General features: G+C 38.8%; 1 protein-coding gene across 6 annotated transcripts in view; it reads left to right on the top strand.

Moving 5' to 3' along the window:
- Positions 1-5,493: 5,493 nt before the first annotated feature.
- ZWINT (ZW10 interacting kinetochore protein) overlaps positions 5,494-18,812 on the top strand; it is a 38,444-nt gene continuing 25,125 nt past the window's right edge. Inside the window, exons 1-9 of one of the 6 annotated variants that reach the window (XR_004960024.1) lie at positions 5,494-5,561; positions 6,372-6,462; positions 6,629-6,752; positions 6,904-7,070; positions 7,221-7,277; positions 7,673-7,815; positions 7,900-8,077; positions 8,168-8,249; positions 8,482-8,529. Coding sequence is in view for 5 of the 6 variants with exons in the window: in XM_036265473.1 (XP_036121366.1) it covers positions 5,542-5,561; positions 6,372-6,462; positions 6,629-6,752; positions 6,904-7,070; positions 7,221-7,277; positions 7,673-7,815; positions 7,900-8,077; positions 8,168-8,209 (822 nt within the window). In the remaining variant the exon portion in view is untranslated. Of the gene's footprint in view, positions 5,562-6,371; positions 6,463-6,628; positions 6,753-6,903; positions 7,071-7,220; positions 7,278-7,672; positions 7,816-7,899; positions 8,078-8,167; positions 8,558-8,839; positions 8,907-18,812 lie in introns of those variants that run through there. The other 5 variants (XM_036265473.1, XM_036265472.1, XM_036265471.1 and 2 more) reach the window with 5 other exon arrangements.

The raw sequence follows: 18,812 nt of genomic DNA, 5'->3' as shown, positions 1-18,812 counted from the left end.
TGCCCTAACTGGGAATCAAACCAGCGACCTCCTGGTGCATGGGTTGATGCTCAACCACTGAGCCACACTGGCCAGGCCATGTATCTTTTTTAAATGTCCATTTGGATACCCGAAACATCTCTAACTAGTAGATCAACAGAAATAAGTTATTTCCTGTCATTCCCAAATAAGATTTTTTCCCCCAGGAATCACTATTTGAATTTACTGAAGCACAATGCATCCAAGTTGCACAGTCAGAAACCTAACTATCATATTTGATACACAGTTTAGCAGCCCTACCATATCCAGATTCACTCACTCATATAGATTCCTTCACCTCAATACATTGAGTTATCTCTATCTCTGTTGCCACTTCACCAAAGTCATGTATTCAAAAAATGTCTCATCCTTCACTAAAACTACTGAAATAATATCATTTCCCAGTGTTTTTTTTTCACCCAGAATTCACATTTAATTTTACTGTACTTAACTCTGACTTGCATTTATTTACTGAGAAATTTTCAATAACTTTCTATTACCTTTATGATAAAACCAGCATCCTTCAAAATGGTCTTCTAAGACCTTGCGTAAACTATCACTCATATAGTATGCACATAACAAATTATTAGTATTTGCTTACTATTAGTTATGAGCAAATTATATCCAAATCCTGCCCTCAATATGCTTGCTAATTAGAAAGGAGAAATGCAATCAATCAAATAATTCTACAATCAATTGTAAAAATGTAACTATGACCAGTATTAAAAAGGCAATAGAGCTTTGTTAACCTGTCATAAAGGAATTTGATCTAGGCATAGAAGTGAATGAAGGCTTGATTAACGTAAAATGTTTGAGCAGAATCTAAAGAAAGATTAAGAAATAACTTGAGTAAAAAAATTTTAAAGATTACTCAGAGTATATCATCATGTTCAAAGCATATAAAAAAGATTATTTAGATCCTTTACAGACAGAAAACATACTTTGTATGGTTCTATTCATTTATATATGTTAACAATCATTTTGTTTGGTGTGCACTGAAAAGGTGAATATTCTGCTGTTAGGTGCACTGCAAAAAATATTGTAAACGGCTTAGTGAAATCGCAACTATAACTGTGGATTTTTTAATTTCTCAATGTGGCCACTTTTTGGTTCATGTATTTAGGTGGTCTTTTAGTAGGTATACATACATTTTTTTTTTATTATGAAATTCACATGATGAATTGAACTCTATCATTATGAAATTTCCTTCTAATATTTTTCCTCTGAATATAAGTACACCTCTTTTTATTGTGTTTTGCAGATACTGTGTTTTCATCAACCTAAAGACTATATCCTCTATACCAGCAAAAAGGCTATGAGTTGTTGAAGAATCAGATGATGGTTGGCATTTTTTAACAATAAACTATTTCTAAATTTTAAAAAAATTCTTTTTAATCCTCACTTGAGGATATTTTTTCATTGATTTTTAGAGACAGTGGACAGCATGGAGGGACAGAGAGAAATAGAGAAATAGAGAAACATCAATGTGAGAGAGACACATTAATTGGTTGCCTTCTGCACAGTCAGGGTTGGGGATCAAACCTGCAACTCAGGTTTTCGCCCTTGACTGGAATCAAACCTGTGACCCTTTGGTCCTTGGACTGATGCTTCAATCACTGAGTCAAACCAGCCAGAGTCAATAAACTATTTTTAAATTAAGGTATATACACTGCTTTTTTTTTTTAATCTTAGACAGAATGCTATAGCACACTTACTAGACTACAGTATAGTATAAGCATAACTTTTATATGCACTGGGAAACCAAAAAATGCACATGTCTCCGTGTATTGTGATATTCATTTTAAGGTAGTGGTCTGGAACTGAACCCACAATATCTCTGAGGTTTGCCTGTATGTACATATGTACTAAATTAGCCCCTCCAGAATTCTTTTAATTAACATTGGCATGAGATTTTTTCTATCCTTTTACTTTCAACTCTTTGTGTCTTTATATTTAGTGCATTTCTTAATATAATTGCTTTTCTTTTGTATCCAATCTGACAATCTCTACCTTTTGTGCATCTAAAGCATTTTCATTTAATGTAGTTATCCATATAATTAGGCTTAAAGTCTATTGTTTTGTATTCCTCTCATCACTTCTTTTCCCTTTCTTCCCTTTTTCTTTCTTTTTTTGAATTAGTTGAGTTTTATTTAGATTCTATTTTATCTCTTTGATTGTCTTATTAGCTATAACTCTTTACTTTGTTATTTTAGAAGTTGCTTGTATTATGACCACAATTTAGCATCTTAAAACAACACACATTTGTTATCCCCCAGTTTCCATGGATCAGAGTTTCAGGCAGTTTCCATGGGACAGGATTTTGTATTCTTCACATAAGGTTGCGATCAATGATATTAACTGGATAGTGTTCGTTTTGGAGCCTCAGTTAGGGAGATTCTGTCTGCAAGCTTATTCAGGTTGTTAGAATTCATCCTCTTCTGGCTGAAGAGGGCCCCTGAGGGTCCCACCTTCTTACTAGTTGTCAGCTATTTGCTTCTTTAAGGCCAACGGGAGGATCTCTCTCACATTTGCTATGGAGTATTATATAACAAAATGGTATTATGAGAATAACTTGTCATCACCTTTGCCTAATAAGTAGCCTAATCAACAGAATGATATCTCACTATTACAACATCCGCTCATTTAGAAACAAGTGACAGCGAGTGGCAAGCTCCACCTGCACTCAAAAGATTATGTAAGAGGGTGACTCACTGGTGGCCACCACAGGGTATATGGACACCATTGCTTAAAAGATTGTAGTACACAGCTTTTAACTGCTTCCACATGATATACAACTTCACATAAACTATAAAGATAAATAATTTACTTTCATTTCTTCTCTCCCCCACTTTGTGCTACATTTTACTTTTGCATGTTATAAATCCCACATTACATTATTGCTTTTTCTTTGTTGATACAATTCAGTTATTTTTCTAAAGAAATAGGCATTAAGAAAAGCATATATATTTACTCATAGTTATAATTTCTGGTACTTTTCATTCCTTTGTATACAGTCAGATTTCAATCAAATGCTTTGTTCTTTCTGATAGACTTTCACATTTCTTGTCTTGCAGATGTGCTCATAAATTGCTCCAGGTTTTGTATGCCTGTCTTTAGTTAACCTTCATTTTTGGAAGGGATATGTCCTGTATATAAAAATCAAGGGTGGCTTTTATCATGATTCTAGTAGTACTTTAAACATGTTGTTCCACTGTCCTGTTCCTTGTATTGTTTCCCACAGGAAATTAATTGTAATCCTTGCCTTATTTTTGTTTCTCTACATGTAACATGTCGATAGTTTTGAGACACATATGCTTTGATACAGTTTTCTTCCTGTTTCTTGTGTTTGGGGTTAGTACCATTTCTTAATATGTGAAAGTATAGTTTTTATACATTTCAGTATTTTTGGTAATTATTACCTTTTTTTTTGTCCTCTTCCCTTGCCTCTCCTTCAGGGACTCCACTTGCAAGTACATTAGGCTGTTAGAAATTGCCCCAAAGCTCACTGTTACTTTGTTCATTTTATTTTAAACTTTCTGTGATTCGTGTTAGTTTGCAAGGCTATGTCTTTATTTATCTTCTATTAAACAATGTTTAATATACTATTAATCTAATTACATCTATTACATTGTGATTTTAACCTCTACAGTTTAAGTATTATATGTTTTATATCTCTGATTAACATTTTTAAGAGCTTTATTGAGACCTATTTAAAGTGTAAACTGTATGGCTTTTTGTATAGAATTGTGTAACCTTCCCATAATCTTAGAACATTTTTATTCCCACCTCAAATGAAACCCCACTTCTACTTGCAGCCCCCTTCCCAGTCTCCCCCCAACCCTATCAACCACCAGCTTTGGGCAACCACTAAACTACTTTGTTTCTCTATACTTGCTTAATCCAGACATTCCATATAAATGGGGTCATGCAATATGTGCTCTTTTGTGATTCATTTGTTTTACTTAGCATAATGTTTTCAAGGTTCATCCATGTTGTAGCATGTATCAGTAACTCATTCTCTTTTATTGCTGAAAAATACTCTAGTGAATGGATATAGATTTTGTTTTACCATTCACCAAGCTGATGGGTATTTGGGCTGTTTCTACTTGTGGCCCTTTGAAAAAAATGCTGCCATGGACATGTGTGTACAAGTTTTTGTGCGCACATATTCATTTGCCTAGGAGTAGAATTGTGGTTCATATGGCTACTCCACATTTAACATTTTTAGAAATTATTAAACTGTTTCCCAAAACAGATGTACCATATTACATGCCTACCAGTATCATGAGCATCCCACTTTCTCCACATCCTTTATTCTTTTTATTATAGCTCTGCTTATCTGTTTGAACATATGAAATAAGTATAAAAGTATTTTAATGTCCTTGTCTATTCATTCTAATATCTATTTCCGTTCTAATGTCTAGCAGATTTTTCTCCTCACTTTGGGTTTTCTTTTCTTCCTTTTTTTTTTCCAGCTTGATAATTTTTAATTGGATACCGAGCATTGTTAACTGTACTTTATTGTTTACTGGATATTTTTGCACTTCTACAAATATTGAATTTTGATTTATCATACAGTTAAGTGATTGGTTAACAGTTTGATCTACTTGGCTTTTGCTTTTAAGATTTATTAGGTGGCTCTGGGGCAGTGACCAGCTTAGGGCTGATTATTTCATACTACTAAGGCACCACCTGTTTGTGTACTCTACACAATGCCCCATGGTTACGTTTTCCAACCTGACTGGTGGATACAGTCACTACTTCTGACCCTACATGATCTCTAGAAATATTTAAAACCCTTCTCGAGTAGTGTCCTCAGACACAGGATGCTCAGTTCTGAGCTGAACACTTGGGAAAACTCTGCAGAACTGAGTTCTCGTTCTGGGTAACTCTGTCCTTTCTCCTAAATGTTGCTGAGAACATCTGCTTTGGTCTCCCCAGAATGTCGGATCAATCTTGTCAACGCAGGTAATCCGCTGGGTTCTGCTTGGGTTCTCTCCGCGCACCACATCCTGGAAAATCTTTAAAGGCAGGACGTTTTTGAGCTGGTATCATTGGTTGCCTGTGTCTCCAGGAGCACTGTTCTTTGTAACTGATGCCAGGTGTCTTGGAAAACACACCCAGTCTTCTCTTTCTACCGCATAATTTTTTAAAAATAAAATAAATGCTGAGAGTTTCCCCTAAAACCCAAACAGTGCGACAATTTTCCCTCCCTTACCGTCTAAGTACCCAGCCAGACGCCGCCGCAGTGTTAACTAACCACTTAGTCTCAGCACCGCCTACAGGCTAGCGCGCAAGCGCAGAACTTCTGCGCTCCCGCCTAGATAAGCTTTAACTGCGCCTGCGCCACACAGCGCCGCGCCAACGCGCGAATCCGCACTTGCCAATCAGAGTGCACGATGGTCCTTGATTCCTGCCCACTAACCGGACAACCAATCGCCTGCCCCGGCGCGCAGTCAGCAGTGAATCCAAAAAGGAAAAGGGATTTGCGGGGAACAGAGCGGAAACGCCGCGCGGGGAAGGATGGAGGCTGCAGCCTCAGAGTAAGTGTCTGCCGCTAGGTGCCAGCGGGGGCGGACTCGGGTGGCTCTTGCGGGTCCCCGAGTACAGCTGGCAGTTCCGTGGACCCCAGACTTAGGTTCTTGCGATGCCGTGCCTCTCTCGAGGTGCGGCCTGTCGGGGGCCCCGGTCGCTCCCAGCTTGGACACCCCCCGGGGGTGTGTCCTGGAAGGGGAGGGTCTCACCCGTCTGCCTCCCATCTCTTCGCGGACTGCACCGTCTTAACAGGAGCCGCTCCGCCCCCAGGAGACGTCCTGGAAGGGCCATCTCATTTCTGTCTCACCTGACCCAACAAACTCTCCCACTGGGTTATTTTATCTTGGTCCCGGCCTCCCAGCGGGCAGCTCCAGCCCCTAACGGGAGAACTCGGAGAACCTAGACCTAGGCTTCTAGCCCGCTCCCAGCCCCTCCCCAAGTATTCTGAGGTGCTACCCAAGGTGAGTAGTGCTCTCTGCCTGGAGGGCACCCCACTGCCCATCAGTTTTGGCCTTCCTTTTTCTGTACATTTCCCTTGACTCAGATGTTTTCTCTTCAGTGAGATACTCCCCACTCCACACTCCACACTCTTTATTCCCCTTGCCCTGCGTATTTTTCTTCATGGTATTTATTAGCTATATATGTTCTCCATACACATCCCATTCCTGGTCCCAGGTGGTCCTTTAGGCCTGTGTGTAGGTACTAGTCAGGGCAAGACTCAGCATTGACACATATATCTGTGTATGTGCCTGCGTACAAAGGTTCTCTGGTAAGCACCCTAGGAGTCTGCAGTTACCCTTGTTTCCTCACCCCTTCAGGGCCCTGGCCAAGCTGGTAGACATCCTGGAGCCTAGAGGCCTGCAAGAGGAGGCAGAACTGCCCGGACAGATCCTGGCTGAGTTTGTGATGGTATGTTCAAGATGGCAGCCTGTTTTTCATAAGCCAGGGACTACTTCTGGGCCCTTCTCTTGAGATACTGGGCAGCACTGATGGTGAGCACATTAGAAGGCAGCCTTGTTGGCCTGTAGTACAAGGAGGTAAGGATGTTCCCTGCCTCTCCCTTCCCTCTGAACAGGATTCCCGAAAGAAAGACAAACTTCTCTGCAGCCAGCTTCAAGTAGTAGACTTCCTGCAGAACTTTTTGGCTCAGGAGGACATTCTCCAGGGTCTGGACCCCTTGGCTTCTGAAGACACAAGCCGTGAGTAGACAGGGGGTTGGAATAAGGACTGCCCCAGCTGGGGAAGGAAGGGAAATGTCAGTCAGGTCAGCTGGTGGATAGACTGAGGCCCCAGAATTTCAGGCTAGCAGGCCACCTCCACTCAAGTCCCCATTCTGGTGGCTCATCTCAGGACAGAAGGCAATTGCAGCCAAGGAGCAATGGAAAGAGCTGAAGGCTACCTACCAAGAACATGTGGAGTCCATCGCAAAGGCCCTAACCCAGGCCCTACCCAAGATGGAGGAGGCCCAGAGGAAGCAGGCACAGCTCCAGGAGGCCCTTGACCAGCTCCAGGCCAAGGTACACCGAGGGTGAGGGGAGGGAAGGACATTCAGAGAGGAGGAGGGCAAGGGTGAGCATGCCAGGTTGGACCCACTGACCACATCCCAAAATTCAACCAGAAAAATACATTCCTTCTTGCCTTTTTCCCCCTCCTTTGCTTACCTGCAGAAGCAAGTGGCCATGGAGAAACTCAAAACAGCCCAGAAGCAGTGGCAGCTGCAACAGGTGTGTCCCTTCCCCTGGGAAAATACCCCTTTCTACCACCATGCTATTGCATGGAGTAAGTCCTTTGCCAGGAAAACCTTCATCTTTCTGTGAGGCGTTGCAGTATGTATACGTACCAACAAGGACTTGATTCTTAGCATCATTATTTACAACCTTTGGCAGTCACCTAACTTTCTGTGTTTCTGTTTCTTCATGTGTGAAATGGTGGCAATATTAGCACCTGTCCTGAAAAGTTTGTTAACATGATTAAGCAGTTAATACAGCAAGTGCTTAAAATGTGTCCGGCAAATAGTAAACTAAGTAAGTGTTATTGTCTTTGTGCCGTGGAGGCTGAAGGGGTAGGGGAAAGGCTGTTCAGCATCTGATGAGCCATGTCGCATTCTCACTCCTGTTAGGAGAAGCGTCTACAGCACTTGGCAGAAGTTTCCGCAGAGATGAGGCAGCGTCAGACAGGAAGTCAGCAGGAGCTTGAGCGGCGATATCAGGAACTTGGAGCCCTGAAGCAGCAGGCAGGGCAGGAGTGGGACAAGCTGAAGAGGTGAGACTGGGCTCATGGGCTACATTGCAGGCCCAGAGTGGTCCAGCTAAGGTTCCTCCCTTCACACCCACCTCTTTTTCCCAGGCACCAGACCTTCCTCCAACTGCTGTACACCTTGCAGGGTAAGCTGCAATTCCCTGAGACAGAGGCAGAGCTACCACAAGATTCGGATCTTCCTAAGGATAAACCCCAGCAGCTGACCCAGCCCCAGGAGCAGACCAGTGGGGATACCAAGGGACGAGATGGAGGTGTGTCCTCCAAGGTGTGTGAAAGATGGGACAGAGGGGTAGGGAAATAGAGAGAGAATCTGAGAGATGGACCTTAGCCATTGCTCATACCATTTCTCCCCAAGGCTGACGAAGTACCACCTGCTAGCACTGCAAACTTGCCATGACTCCTGGGGGACAGCAACGTGGGAAAGGATCCTAGGTTAGGTAAAACTCCAACCCAGGGTCTTGTGTTTCTGGACTGCAGGAATGGGAGAAGGGAGGGTCTCTGGTTTACCTGTCTATATGAGCTCAGCTGTTCATGGTTCTTTGGAAAGTGGGGAGGAACAAGGGGTGTATCTTATGGTTGAAGCTTAGCACCTCACCCCCATGCCCGACCTACCCTGTTCTGACCCCTCTCTTACTCTTTCCCAAACCCATTGCCCTGCCCTCATTGCAGGTGCATTGTGAACTTCTGAGCACAGCTTGATTTCTGACCAAGACCCAGGTGGGGCCAGGCTCTGGATTCTGTTGATTAAAAGCCCTGGAGCTTTCTCAGTTGCACGTTTGTCTGTTTACCTTCATATGTTGGTGGGAAGAGCCACATTCAGAGGCCAACAACATGCAAGTGCTGGGACTGGTGAATTTGGAGAGTGTAGATGGGTAGAGGGCCCTGGCCTTGGGGCCTCAGGAGGTGCTTACCCAAACCAGTATGGTGCAAAAAGGCTGAACTTAATTTGGGGAGGAGAAGAATGCTTTATGGAGGTCATTAGATACGGGAAGATAATTTTAATCACTTATCTGAATGTTTATGGCAGCTCTGCTGTGTGCCCGCCCTCTCACTGTGAACTGGAGCTACCAGTCCCTTGCCCTGTGGAACATAATGAGTGTGAACAAGTAAACTGATCTATAAGATGACTTCAGAGAGTGGTAGCAAACTAAAACAGTAATATGATAAGGAGCGGTACTGAGAGAATATAGAGAAGACTGTAGCTCTGTACAGGCCCGTGTCTGTGAGTTAGCATTGCCATTGTGTGTGTGCTCCTGTATCTGTGGTTTATTGTTGCTGCTGTTTTTCAATTATAGTTTACATTCATTATTATTCTGTATTAGTTTCAGATGTACAACTTAGTGCTTAGATAATCATGTATTTTTCAGAGTGGTACCCGCTGTTAGTTCAAGTACCCATCTGGCCCCCTACATAGTTATTGCTATATTATTGTGTTTGTTGCTTTCAGTCTCCATTCCTCTTTGTATCTGTTGCTGGGTGTGTGGACATTGGGGGCTCTACTGTGTGTGATTGTGTGTGTGGGAACTACTATCTAAGAGAGAAATATAGTGGAAAACTTATTCTCCATTTGTGTGAGAAAAACTTAACATGCTTTTGAGGAAGAGACGTGGGACCCTTTATTTTTGGTGTGAGGGAGTTTCAAGAAATGTTGGTCCCTCTCCTATCTCAGACTGGGATGCCTTCTCTCAGGTGGTGACTGAGATCCCTGTGCATGCTGATGTTTTGCTCTGCTTTTCTGAGGTGTCCCTAGTTTTCCCGCTACTATTTTCATTGTACTGGCTCTCTTTTTTATGTACAAAATAGGATGGATATCAGAGGTCTTTGAGGGCCTGCATCATGACTAGCCAAGGGAGTCAATGAGGATTGAGGATACTCCTTTAGGGAACACACAAATACCCAGAAAGCCTTCCTTAGTCTACCCATCCCTCCCCCTCCCACACGGTCTCTACTGCAGCTCTCTTGCACCCCAAATACTCAGTCCCATCTTTCCCTCTCTTTCTCCTGGGTAGGCTACCCTACCCCTACAGTCTGGCTTCTTTTTCTAGTCTCATATACTCTAAAATTTTTGCTATACAAATGAGAGAGCAAGAATATATCCACCCTGGGAAAGGTGTGTCTACCAAAGGACACTGGTTTGGAGTCTCCCATTCTTACATATGTTGTGGCTGACAGAAAGTTAACAGGGACCAGAGGACTCCCATGGAGCTCACCAGCAGGGTGGAATTATATCCTGAGATACTCTAAGCCAGGGAACAGGGGAAAGAGATTAGACAAATGTACATGAATCAAACTTAGAGTTCTGTAAAATTGCCGGGAACCAAATTTCTCTAAAGGAATATGGAATGAGTCCATTCACAGTGAGACCAAAGAGTAGAGGAGGCTTGGCTGTCTGCTTTGTTCAAATTCCCTTAATTTGCTTGTAGCTGGAATCTTGATTTGGGCAGAATTGTCTTGACTGACAAGCTCAGCAATTAGGATTCATTTTCAGATAGAAATCATATTTTAGCTTTTAGCTGTTCTCGGTACCCTCGTAGGTTCCCCTAAAGACTATTCTTTTCCCCATTCATTGACACTTGTGGAGACAGATGTGTTTTCTGTAAGAATTATATCTTCCTTTTTAAACATAGTGATTTTACTTTATTGTAGAACATTTTTTTGTTTATTCTGGTTTTAATGTCATATTTTCTAGGTATTGTCATTTTTCTAGGAATTATGTTTTTATAATTTTTTAAGTTTATTGATAGGAAATTGTTATAATTTTTTTCTTTTAATATCTGAAGCTTGTTTTAGGATGGCCTAATGTTACATTCCTGATTTTTTGTGTGTGTCTTATCTAATCTTCGTTGATCTATCTTTCAAATGTTTATTCATTTTTAAATATTCAGAGATTGTCTTTTGTGATTTGCTATTATATGTTTATTCTCGTTCATTTATTTGTAGTAATATCCTGATAATTTTCAACCCTCATACATGCACACTCCACACACAGTCCTGGAAAACAGACAGAATTAGGTAAGATAACCATATAATCTTCTTTTGTTTGCACAGAAAAATAAACCTTAGGACATAAAAATCCTTATTTATGAAGAGATAAATTATCTAAATTACTGGTTGTGCACCAGACTCATACACTTTAGCTGCATTTCCTACCCTCCTTTGGCATTAGATGAGGCCATTGTGACTGTACTGTAGCCGAGTAGATGGGGACAGAACTGATGTATACTACTTCCAAGCCTGGCTTATGAAACCCTCCCACATACCACCTACCTGTTTTTCTCTGACTTGTGGCTAAATTGAAAGGACACTGAAGATCACGAGGAAGGTAGACACACAAAATTGAGGGAGCCTGGGTCTGGGTCATTGTCACTTTGAAGAAAATAATGCAATTGAAGACAACTGTGTCGAGCCATTCTGTGAGTAAGGGGAAAAGTTTTGTACTATATGAAGCCACTGCAACATTGAGGTTGTTATATCGATATCTTAAACCTTCTAGGTCCAATTCTGGTTTCTCCAGGGAAATATTTCAGAAATACCTTCTTTAACTTTTTGTGATAATAACTAAACCTTTTTTGAACTGGAAAAAGCCACTTCTCAAAGGATCATCTCAAGTTAAAAAAAAAAAAAATTGTGCACTACAAATAGAATTTTGATCAAAGGTAGTTTCATTAAGTTCTTCATTTCTCACACCAAAGATGCAATAATATTACCACAATGAAAATATATCGTACTTGAAGAAACAATTGTTGAGATGTGAAATTTCGGGAGTACAAACATTAATCTATAGGAGAAGTGTTTCTTCCTCTTCAGTATCTTGGAAGAATTTGAGGGTTGGCTTAATTCTTCTTTAAATGTTTGGTAGAATTCAATAGTAATACCATCTGGTGCTGGGCTTTTATTTGCTGAGAGATTTGTATTACTGATTAAATCAACCTACTAGTTACAGATTCATTGAGATTTTCTGTTTTTTCATGATTCAGTATTGATTGTGTGTGTGTGAGAATATTTAAGTAAGGGAATTAGGTCTTAGAGCTTTTTAGTCCACTATCTTGCTGACATCATTCTGTTGCATTATTTTTACATTTGTGTTAGTAACACAACTGTTGCTTCTCCCTATTGTCTAATTAATTTTCTTCAGTCAAGATCCTTTTCCTCAGGATCCTCTGATTACATCCTGCCACAGTGTCTAGCCATGATTACTGAGTTAGAAGTGTTCCTCAAGACCCAGTACTCTTCCTAGGTGTATCACAAGAAGAATGCTGTCCATCTGAGAAAACATTCATCAGCAAGTAAGGATGCAGTGGGGAGTTATGTTCAAATTCTAGCAGCTTCTTTAAGTAAACTATTTTTTAATTTTATTCAAAGAAATTCAGGGACTATAAACATATCTAAACTTTTGTTTTAGTACATACATTTTTTGGGTGTTTTAAATCTTTGTACAAGGTGCTTTCCTATGCAATCAAAGGAGTACAAAGGCATTTCATACATTTCTGCCTACACATGACATGACCTGTCCAAAGCCATGAACACTTTTATGTGTACCAGTTGAAAAATAGTATTTGAAGGCTAACATCGAGTGTATTCTTGGTTTATTACATCTTAACCAGTTTCTTCCACTGCCACAGCTAGGACCAAAGACCATATACACACTGAAACACACTCCAAAAATACTCTCAGTAAAGGCTTTTATTTACTACTATAATTTACTTTTGTCAAAATCTAAAGTTTACATATTTTTTTCCTACAATCAAGGTCTTCTAGGGTGCATTAGAAATTTCAAATACAGATGCCTTGAGAGCTATCATAAACCACTGGCAGTAGTACAAAGTAGTTCATGAAATAAGAACTTGCTTTTCTTGTTTTTCAGCCAAGAGTTTTCTCTCATTCTTGCACCATTGTGTGTGTATGATTTCATCACTATAATCAATGATTAATACATAAATGACTTATCTTGCCATGAATAAAGTCTGTACTTTACACTGAAGGCAATATGTTGTATTCCAGGGAGTAGTGACCTGGCTTTTGAAAAACATGGATTTATGTTCCATGTTCATGATAACCAACACTGGTATTTTGGGGACTTGATTGGATCATAAATAAAATGAGAATGTTGGAGTAAATTATTTTTTAAAGGTTTTTATACATCTAATCCTCTGTGATTCTCAAATGAAGATAGTAATTTAAATTTTGAATCTGGGTACTATAATATAAATGATAACAAGAATATTTTCATGTGTATCTACCTCAGGAACTTGCCTACCTGAAGCATTTTGGATTAAGTCAGCAGGAATCCCCTACTGAATTAGTGAAATAGGCACCGGGATAAATTATTAAAACCTAAAAAAACAGAATTAAATTCTTAACCAAACGTGCTACAACAGACTTTCAGAGAGTGTTATAGGTTGTCTGAACTTTGCCTTGAGGGTAAAATAGATCACATTGCAGCACATTTTCCTAGAGGGAATGTTCATCACTGGCAAAGAGGATCTTTGGAGAATAACACTATCTGACATACTGCAAATATTCCTTGATTCACTCCTAAGTGAATATGGTACAAATTTATTTAATCAAATTAGGTATTAGAAACTGAAAGCTGACAGAGAAAGTCCCCCCCCCCCCCTTGCTGGAATGTAAGAAAATATTGAAGGAACACAGCCAGTGTGGCTCAGTGGTGGAGCATCAACCCATGCACTAAGAGGTCGCCGTTTCTATTCCTGGTCAAGGCATGTGCCCAGGTTGTAGGCCCAAATCCTAGTTGGGGGTATGCAGGAGGCGATCAATTAATGTTTTCTCTCATCGATGTTTCTATCTCTTTCTTCCTCTCTCTCTAAAATCAATAAAGAAAAAAAAATTTAAACATTGAAGGAAAAATAAGTGACAAACCACTTCAGTGTCAATAGAAAAGGAAACTGGGTTTACAAAGGTGGAAAAAACTATATAATATATATTTATATGCAAGATCCATGTGTAAAAGTTTTTCACAAACCAACCACATATGAGAGAAAATAAGACTGCTTAATATTGTTTATTGCCTAAAAAATGATTATTAATTATTTTTGGTCTTGAGGCCTGTTTAACACTGCCATGAAGAAAATCTGTATACTCAGAAGAGATTCTTCTTTATTTTCAGAAAGCAGAACACAAAGTATACCTGAAGGAACTTCTAGAACCAAACAAAATACTATAAACATGCAGTTTACTTTACATACTAAAAGATAGCATTCTTCAGTAATTGTCTCAAGTATTTCTTTTGGTTAAGATACTTATTTACAATTAATACATAACTGAAGACTTTATAAATGTCTAATGTGCATTGCTCTTTATATGATATTTCTATATGCTATTAAAATATGCCATCCCATTATCTTTCATTATTTTTAGGTATTTATTTCACATTTTCACACATATGGAACTGTTAATTTATGTCACTTATTTCTGCTCATGAATGTCAATACTAATAGAGAAAAGAGAACTGAAGAATAATGAAAATACTGAAGAGAGCATCTAGGTATGAATAAAGTAAGTCAAAATAAGTGATAGTTTGTGAGCTTTGCAACAGTGTTTCATAAAAGTGAAGTTTACTTATGTGAATTAAAAACTAGCCGAGATTCTGAGTCCTTACATTTGTGTAACAGATTCAGGCAAAATATAAAAGACCAACTATGAAAGAATGTGGCATTATCATTCTGTCTCTATCTGTTTACTAGCCAGGAGTAAGTCAAACTCCTATGGAAAGTAACTGATAAAAAGTCCTCAGAGAGGAGTCTGGGAAGATGGCAGAGTAGGAAGCACCAGGAATTTGTCTACCCACCTAGACAACAATTGCAATGATGGAATCTGACTAATGTAACTCTTGGAAATTTAGAGGCTATTGGAACCTTGCAAATTCTGGGAAACGCTTGGATTAAATTGTGATTAGTTTTAATCAGTTTAAACTCGAAATTCAGCAATGGCTATCTATCACCCTAGTCCCAAGGCAAGTAGCCAGGCACATGTTCCTGGAGCAGCTTGCAGAAGCCAAGGTAGGCAATAGGATCCTGCTTCCAAATATCAGTAATCTGTGTTCTTACTATGGATTTCAGTTTATGATTATGGAGGTACACACATATAGGTGGACAGCCATTGTCACACTATCACCCCATTGTTGCAAATCCCAGCTCCTGCAGCTAAAACCACTTATAGGAGTTTTAAAGGGTTGGTGCCTTTTTGTAAAACCCCCTTCATTTCTCTTAACTCCCCTTTGGGGAGGCAAACATAAAAGACTAAGACATTCAAGAGCAACTGCATATACAAAAAACATTTTTTTTTAAGTTTCTATGAATGCCCAAGGAAAGATACAGGCTCAAGAAAGAACCTTCAAAGACAACTTTACACTTCAGGCTGATTTTAGCATGAAGATGGCCTAAAACAATAAAAACAAAACAAAATAAAACCATAAAGCTACAAATCTTGGTGGGAGGGGAGAATCTGAATACAAGGTTACCACATTATATTAGATTCAAATGTCCAGTTTTCAGCCAAGAAAGCTATGAACCATGAAAAATGGAGAAGTGTGGTCCAACCAAAGAAAAAATAAATAAACCAACAGAAATTGTCCCCGATAGTGATCTGATGGGCCTGCTAAGCAAAGGCTTTGAAACAATTTTCTTAAAGATGCTTAAAGAACTAACTAAGGACATGGAGAAAGTCAAGAAAATGATGTATTAACAAAATAGAAATTTTAATGAAGATACAGAAAACCAAAAAAGAACTCCAAAATCTTATAAATGATATGTACACTAATTGAAATAAAAAATTAGAGGTATTCAAAGACTAATTTGAGCAAGCAGAAAAACAAAAAAAACAAAACAAAAAAAAAAACCTCATGAAATGGAAGACTATTGACATTGAGTCAGGAACAGAAAGAGAAATGATTGAAGAAAAGAACAGAATCTATGTAAATTGTAATTGCATCATCAGTCAGACTAACGTGCACATTGTGGAAGTCTTGTAAAAAGATCAAGAAAGCTGTGAAGAGATTATTAAAAGAAATAATGGCTGAAAACTTTCCAAGTTTGAAACCAAGTAGGATGAACTCCAGTAAACCCACATTGAGACATATAATCAAACTATTGTAGCCCTGCCTGGCTGGTTTGGCTCAGTAGTTAGAGCATCAGCACACTGAATGGCCGTGGGTCTGGTTCCCAGTCAAGGGCATGTACCTGGGTTGCAGGTTTGATTCCCTGGCCCCGGTTGAGGTCATGCAGGAGGCAGCCAATCAATGTGTTTCACATGCATGTTTCTCTCTCCCCTCCTCCCACTGTCTCAAAATCAATGGGAGAATATTCTCAAGTGAGGATTAGCAATAGCAAAAAAGCTATTGTAAGACAAAGAGAATATATACTTTTAAATTCTTTTAAATGTTTTTATTGATTTTAGAGAGAGAGAGAGGGAGAGAAACATTGGTGTGAGAGAGAAACATTGATCAGCTGCCTCCTGCAAGCCCCCTACTGGGGATTGAGACCAACTCAGTCATGTGCCCTCACTGGTAATTAAACCTGTGACCTTTGGTGCATGGACGGCACTCAACCAACTGAGCCACACTGGCCAGGGTGACAGAGAGTCTTGAACAAAGCGAGGGAGAAGCAACTCATTATATGTGAGGGGTCTCTAATGTTATCAACAAAATTATCATCGGAAACGAGAAGCTCAGAAAGCAGTGGGCTGATATTAAAAAATAAAACAACACAAAAGTCAGTCAAGATTCTAATTCCAGCAAAACTGTCCCTCAAAAGTAAGGCAGAAATTGAGATATTTCCAGATAAACAAAACTGAAGGAGCCATTACCAGTAGACTTTTCCTGCAAGAAATGCTGAAGGGAGTCCTGAAGGTTGAAATGGAAAGACACCAGACAATAACTCAGAGCTGTTTGAAGAAATTAATATCCTCTAAAAGGAAAGTACATGGACAATTGTAAAGCATTATGTTAACAGTGGTTTGTAATGTCACTCTTTTTCACATGATTTAAGAGATTAATGTCTTAAAAATATACATTTATTAGTCTAAAAGCTAGTATTGTAACTATTTTGTAACTCCATCTTTTTCTTCCTACACAATCTAAAATAATTTATTTAAACAACAATTATTCATGTTTTGGGGCAGGCAAAGGATAAAGATGTAATTATATGATAGTAAGACTGAAAGAGGTAAGGACAGAGCTATAAAGGAGCTGAGTCTTGGTAGTTTATTGAAGTTAAGGTGATATGAATTCAAACTAGAGTATTATACCTTTAGGATGTTGAATATAATCTCCATGGTAAGCACAAGAAAATAGCCATATAATAAAGACCAGGAAATGATAAATTAAAATATTTTACTACAAAACGTTTAAACTCAAAAGTATAAGGAAGGGAATGAGTGAAAAACCTGTAAGGCAAATAGAAAACAAAGAGAAATAAGTCTCATATCAGTAATTACTTTAAATATAAATGGTTTAAAATTTTCAATCAAAATACAGAAATTGGCAGTATGGATTTAAAAACATGATCAAATTATTTACATGCTGTCTGTAAGAATTCTATGCTAGCCCAGCCATTGTGGCTCAGTTAGTTGACTGTCTTCCAATGCACCAGGAGGTTGCCAATTAAATTCTCAATCAGGGCACATGCCTGGGTTGCAGGCTCAACCCCCAGTAAGGGGCGTGCAAGAGGCAGCCGATCAATGTTTCTCCTCAATGTTTCTATCTCTCCTCTCTGAAATCAATAAAAACATTTAAAAAAAGAAATCTACTTTACATCCAAAGACTTAACAGAAAGTGAAAATATGAAAGAAGATATCTCATGCAAATAATAATTATAGAGAGTAGGGGAAGCTATGCTAATATCAGATAAAAATATTTTTAAAAGTTAAAAGAAACAGGACTATATATTAATAAGGTGTTCAATATAGCTAGACATAATTATAAATACATAATGAACTACTGAAATATACAAATTGGCAGAATTGAAGGAAAAAGTAAATCTACAATCATATTGGAGACTTCAGTAACTCACTTTCAGTGATGGATAGAACAAACAGAAGATAAATAAGGACATAGAGAAGTGAACCAAACCATAAGCCAACTACATCTAACAGACGTACAGAATCCTCAACAACAGAATGCATGTTCTTAAGTGCACATGAGATGTTTTCCAGGATTGGTCATATGTTAGGCAAAAAATTGTTAGTAGATTTAAAAAGATAGGTATCATACAAAGTATTCCTTTGTATTTGTAACCACAATGGAATGAAGTTAGAAATCAATAACAAATGGAAAAGTGGAAAAATTGCGAATTCGGAAATTTCACAATTCACTCATAAGCAATCAATGAATGAATCAAAGAAGAAATAGCAAGATAATTTAAAAAATATTTAGAGACAAATGAAAATGAAAGTACAATGTACCAAACTTATAAGACACAGCAAAGCAGAGTTAATGGGGAAATTTAGATCTCTAAATGCTTACATTAAAAACAGGAAAGACCCCAAGTTGATAAACTAATGTTGTAATTTATGAAACTAGAAAACGTAGCATAAAATTAACCTATAGCTAGAAGAAGGAAGAGAATAATAAAGATTAGGGATAAATGAAATAGAGACAGAAAAAGTGATAGAGAAAATAAAAAATTAAAGTTGGTTTTTTGCAAAGATTAACAAAGTTGACAGATTGTTAGATTGACTAAGAAAGTGAGAAGATGCAAATTAAACTTAGATGAAAGTGGGGAAATTACTACCAATTCTAGAGAAATAAACTTGCAAAGGAAGAATGAAACTGGAAAAATCACACTGATTTGAAGACTTGCTCCAAGGCCACGATATTCAAAACTGGTCCTGCCATGCAGAGGCACATTTGGACCAATTGAACAGAATATAGAGTTCATAAATAACCCCCCACTTATATGGTCAAATGATTTTTGAAAAGGGATCCTGGTAGGCATAGTTGAAGCCTATACTGCAAGTTGGCCTCATCTTGCTTCTTGAAGGTC

Source organism: Molossus molossus, unplaced genomic scaffold (assembly GCF_014108415.1).
Source record: "Molossus molossus isolate mMolMol1 unplaced genomic scaffold, mMolMol1.p scaffold_m16_p_17, whole genome shotgun sequence".
NCBI classification, from domain to species: domain Eukaryota; kingdom Metazoa; phylum Chordata; class Mammalia; order Chiroptera; family Molossidae; genus Molossus; species Molossus molossus.
The sequence above is the reverse complement of the archived record's forward strand: the minus strand, read 5'-3'. Positions and strand labels throughout refer to the sequence as shown.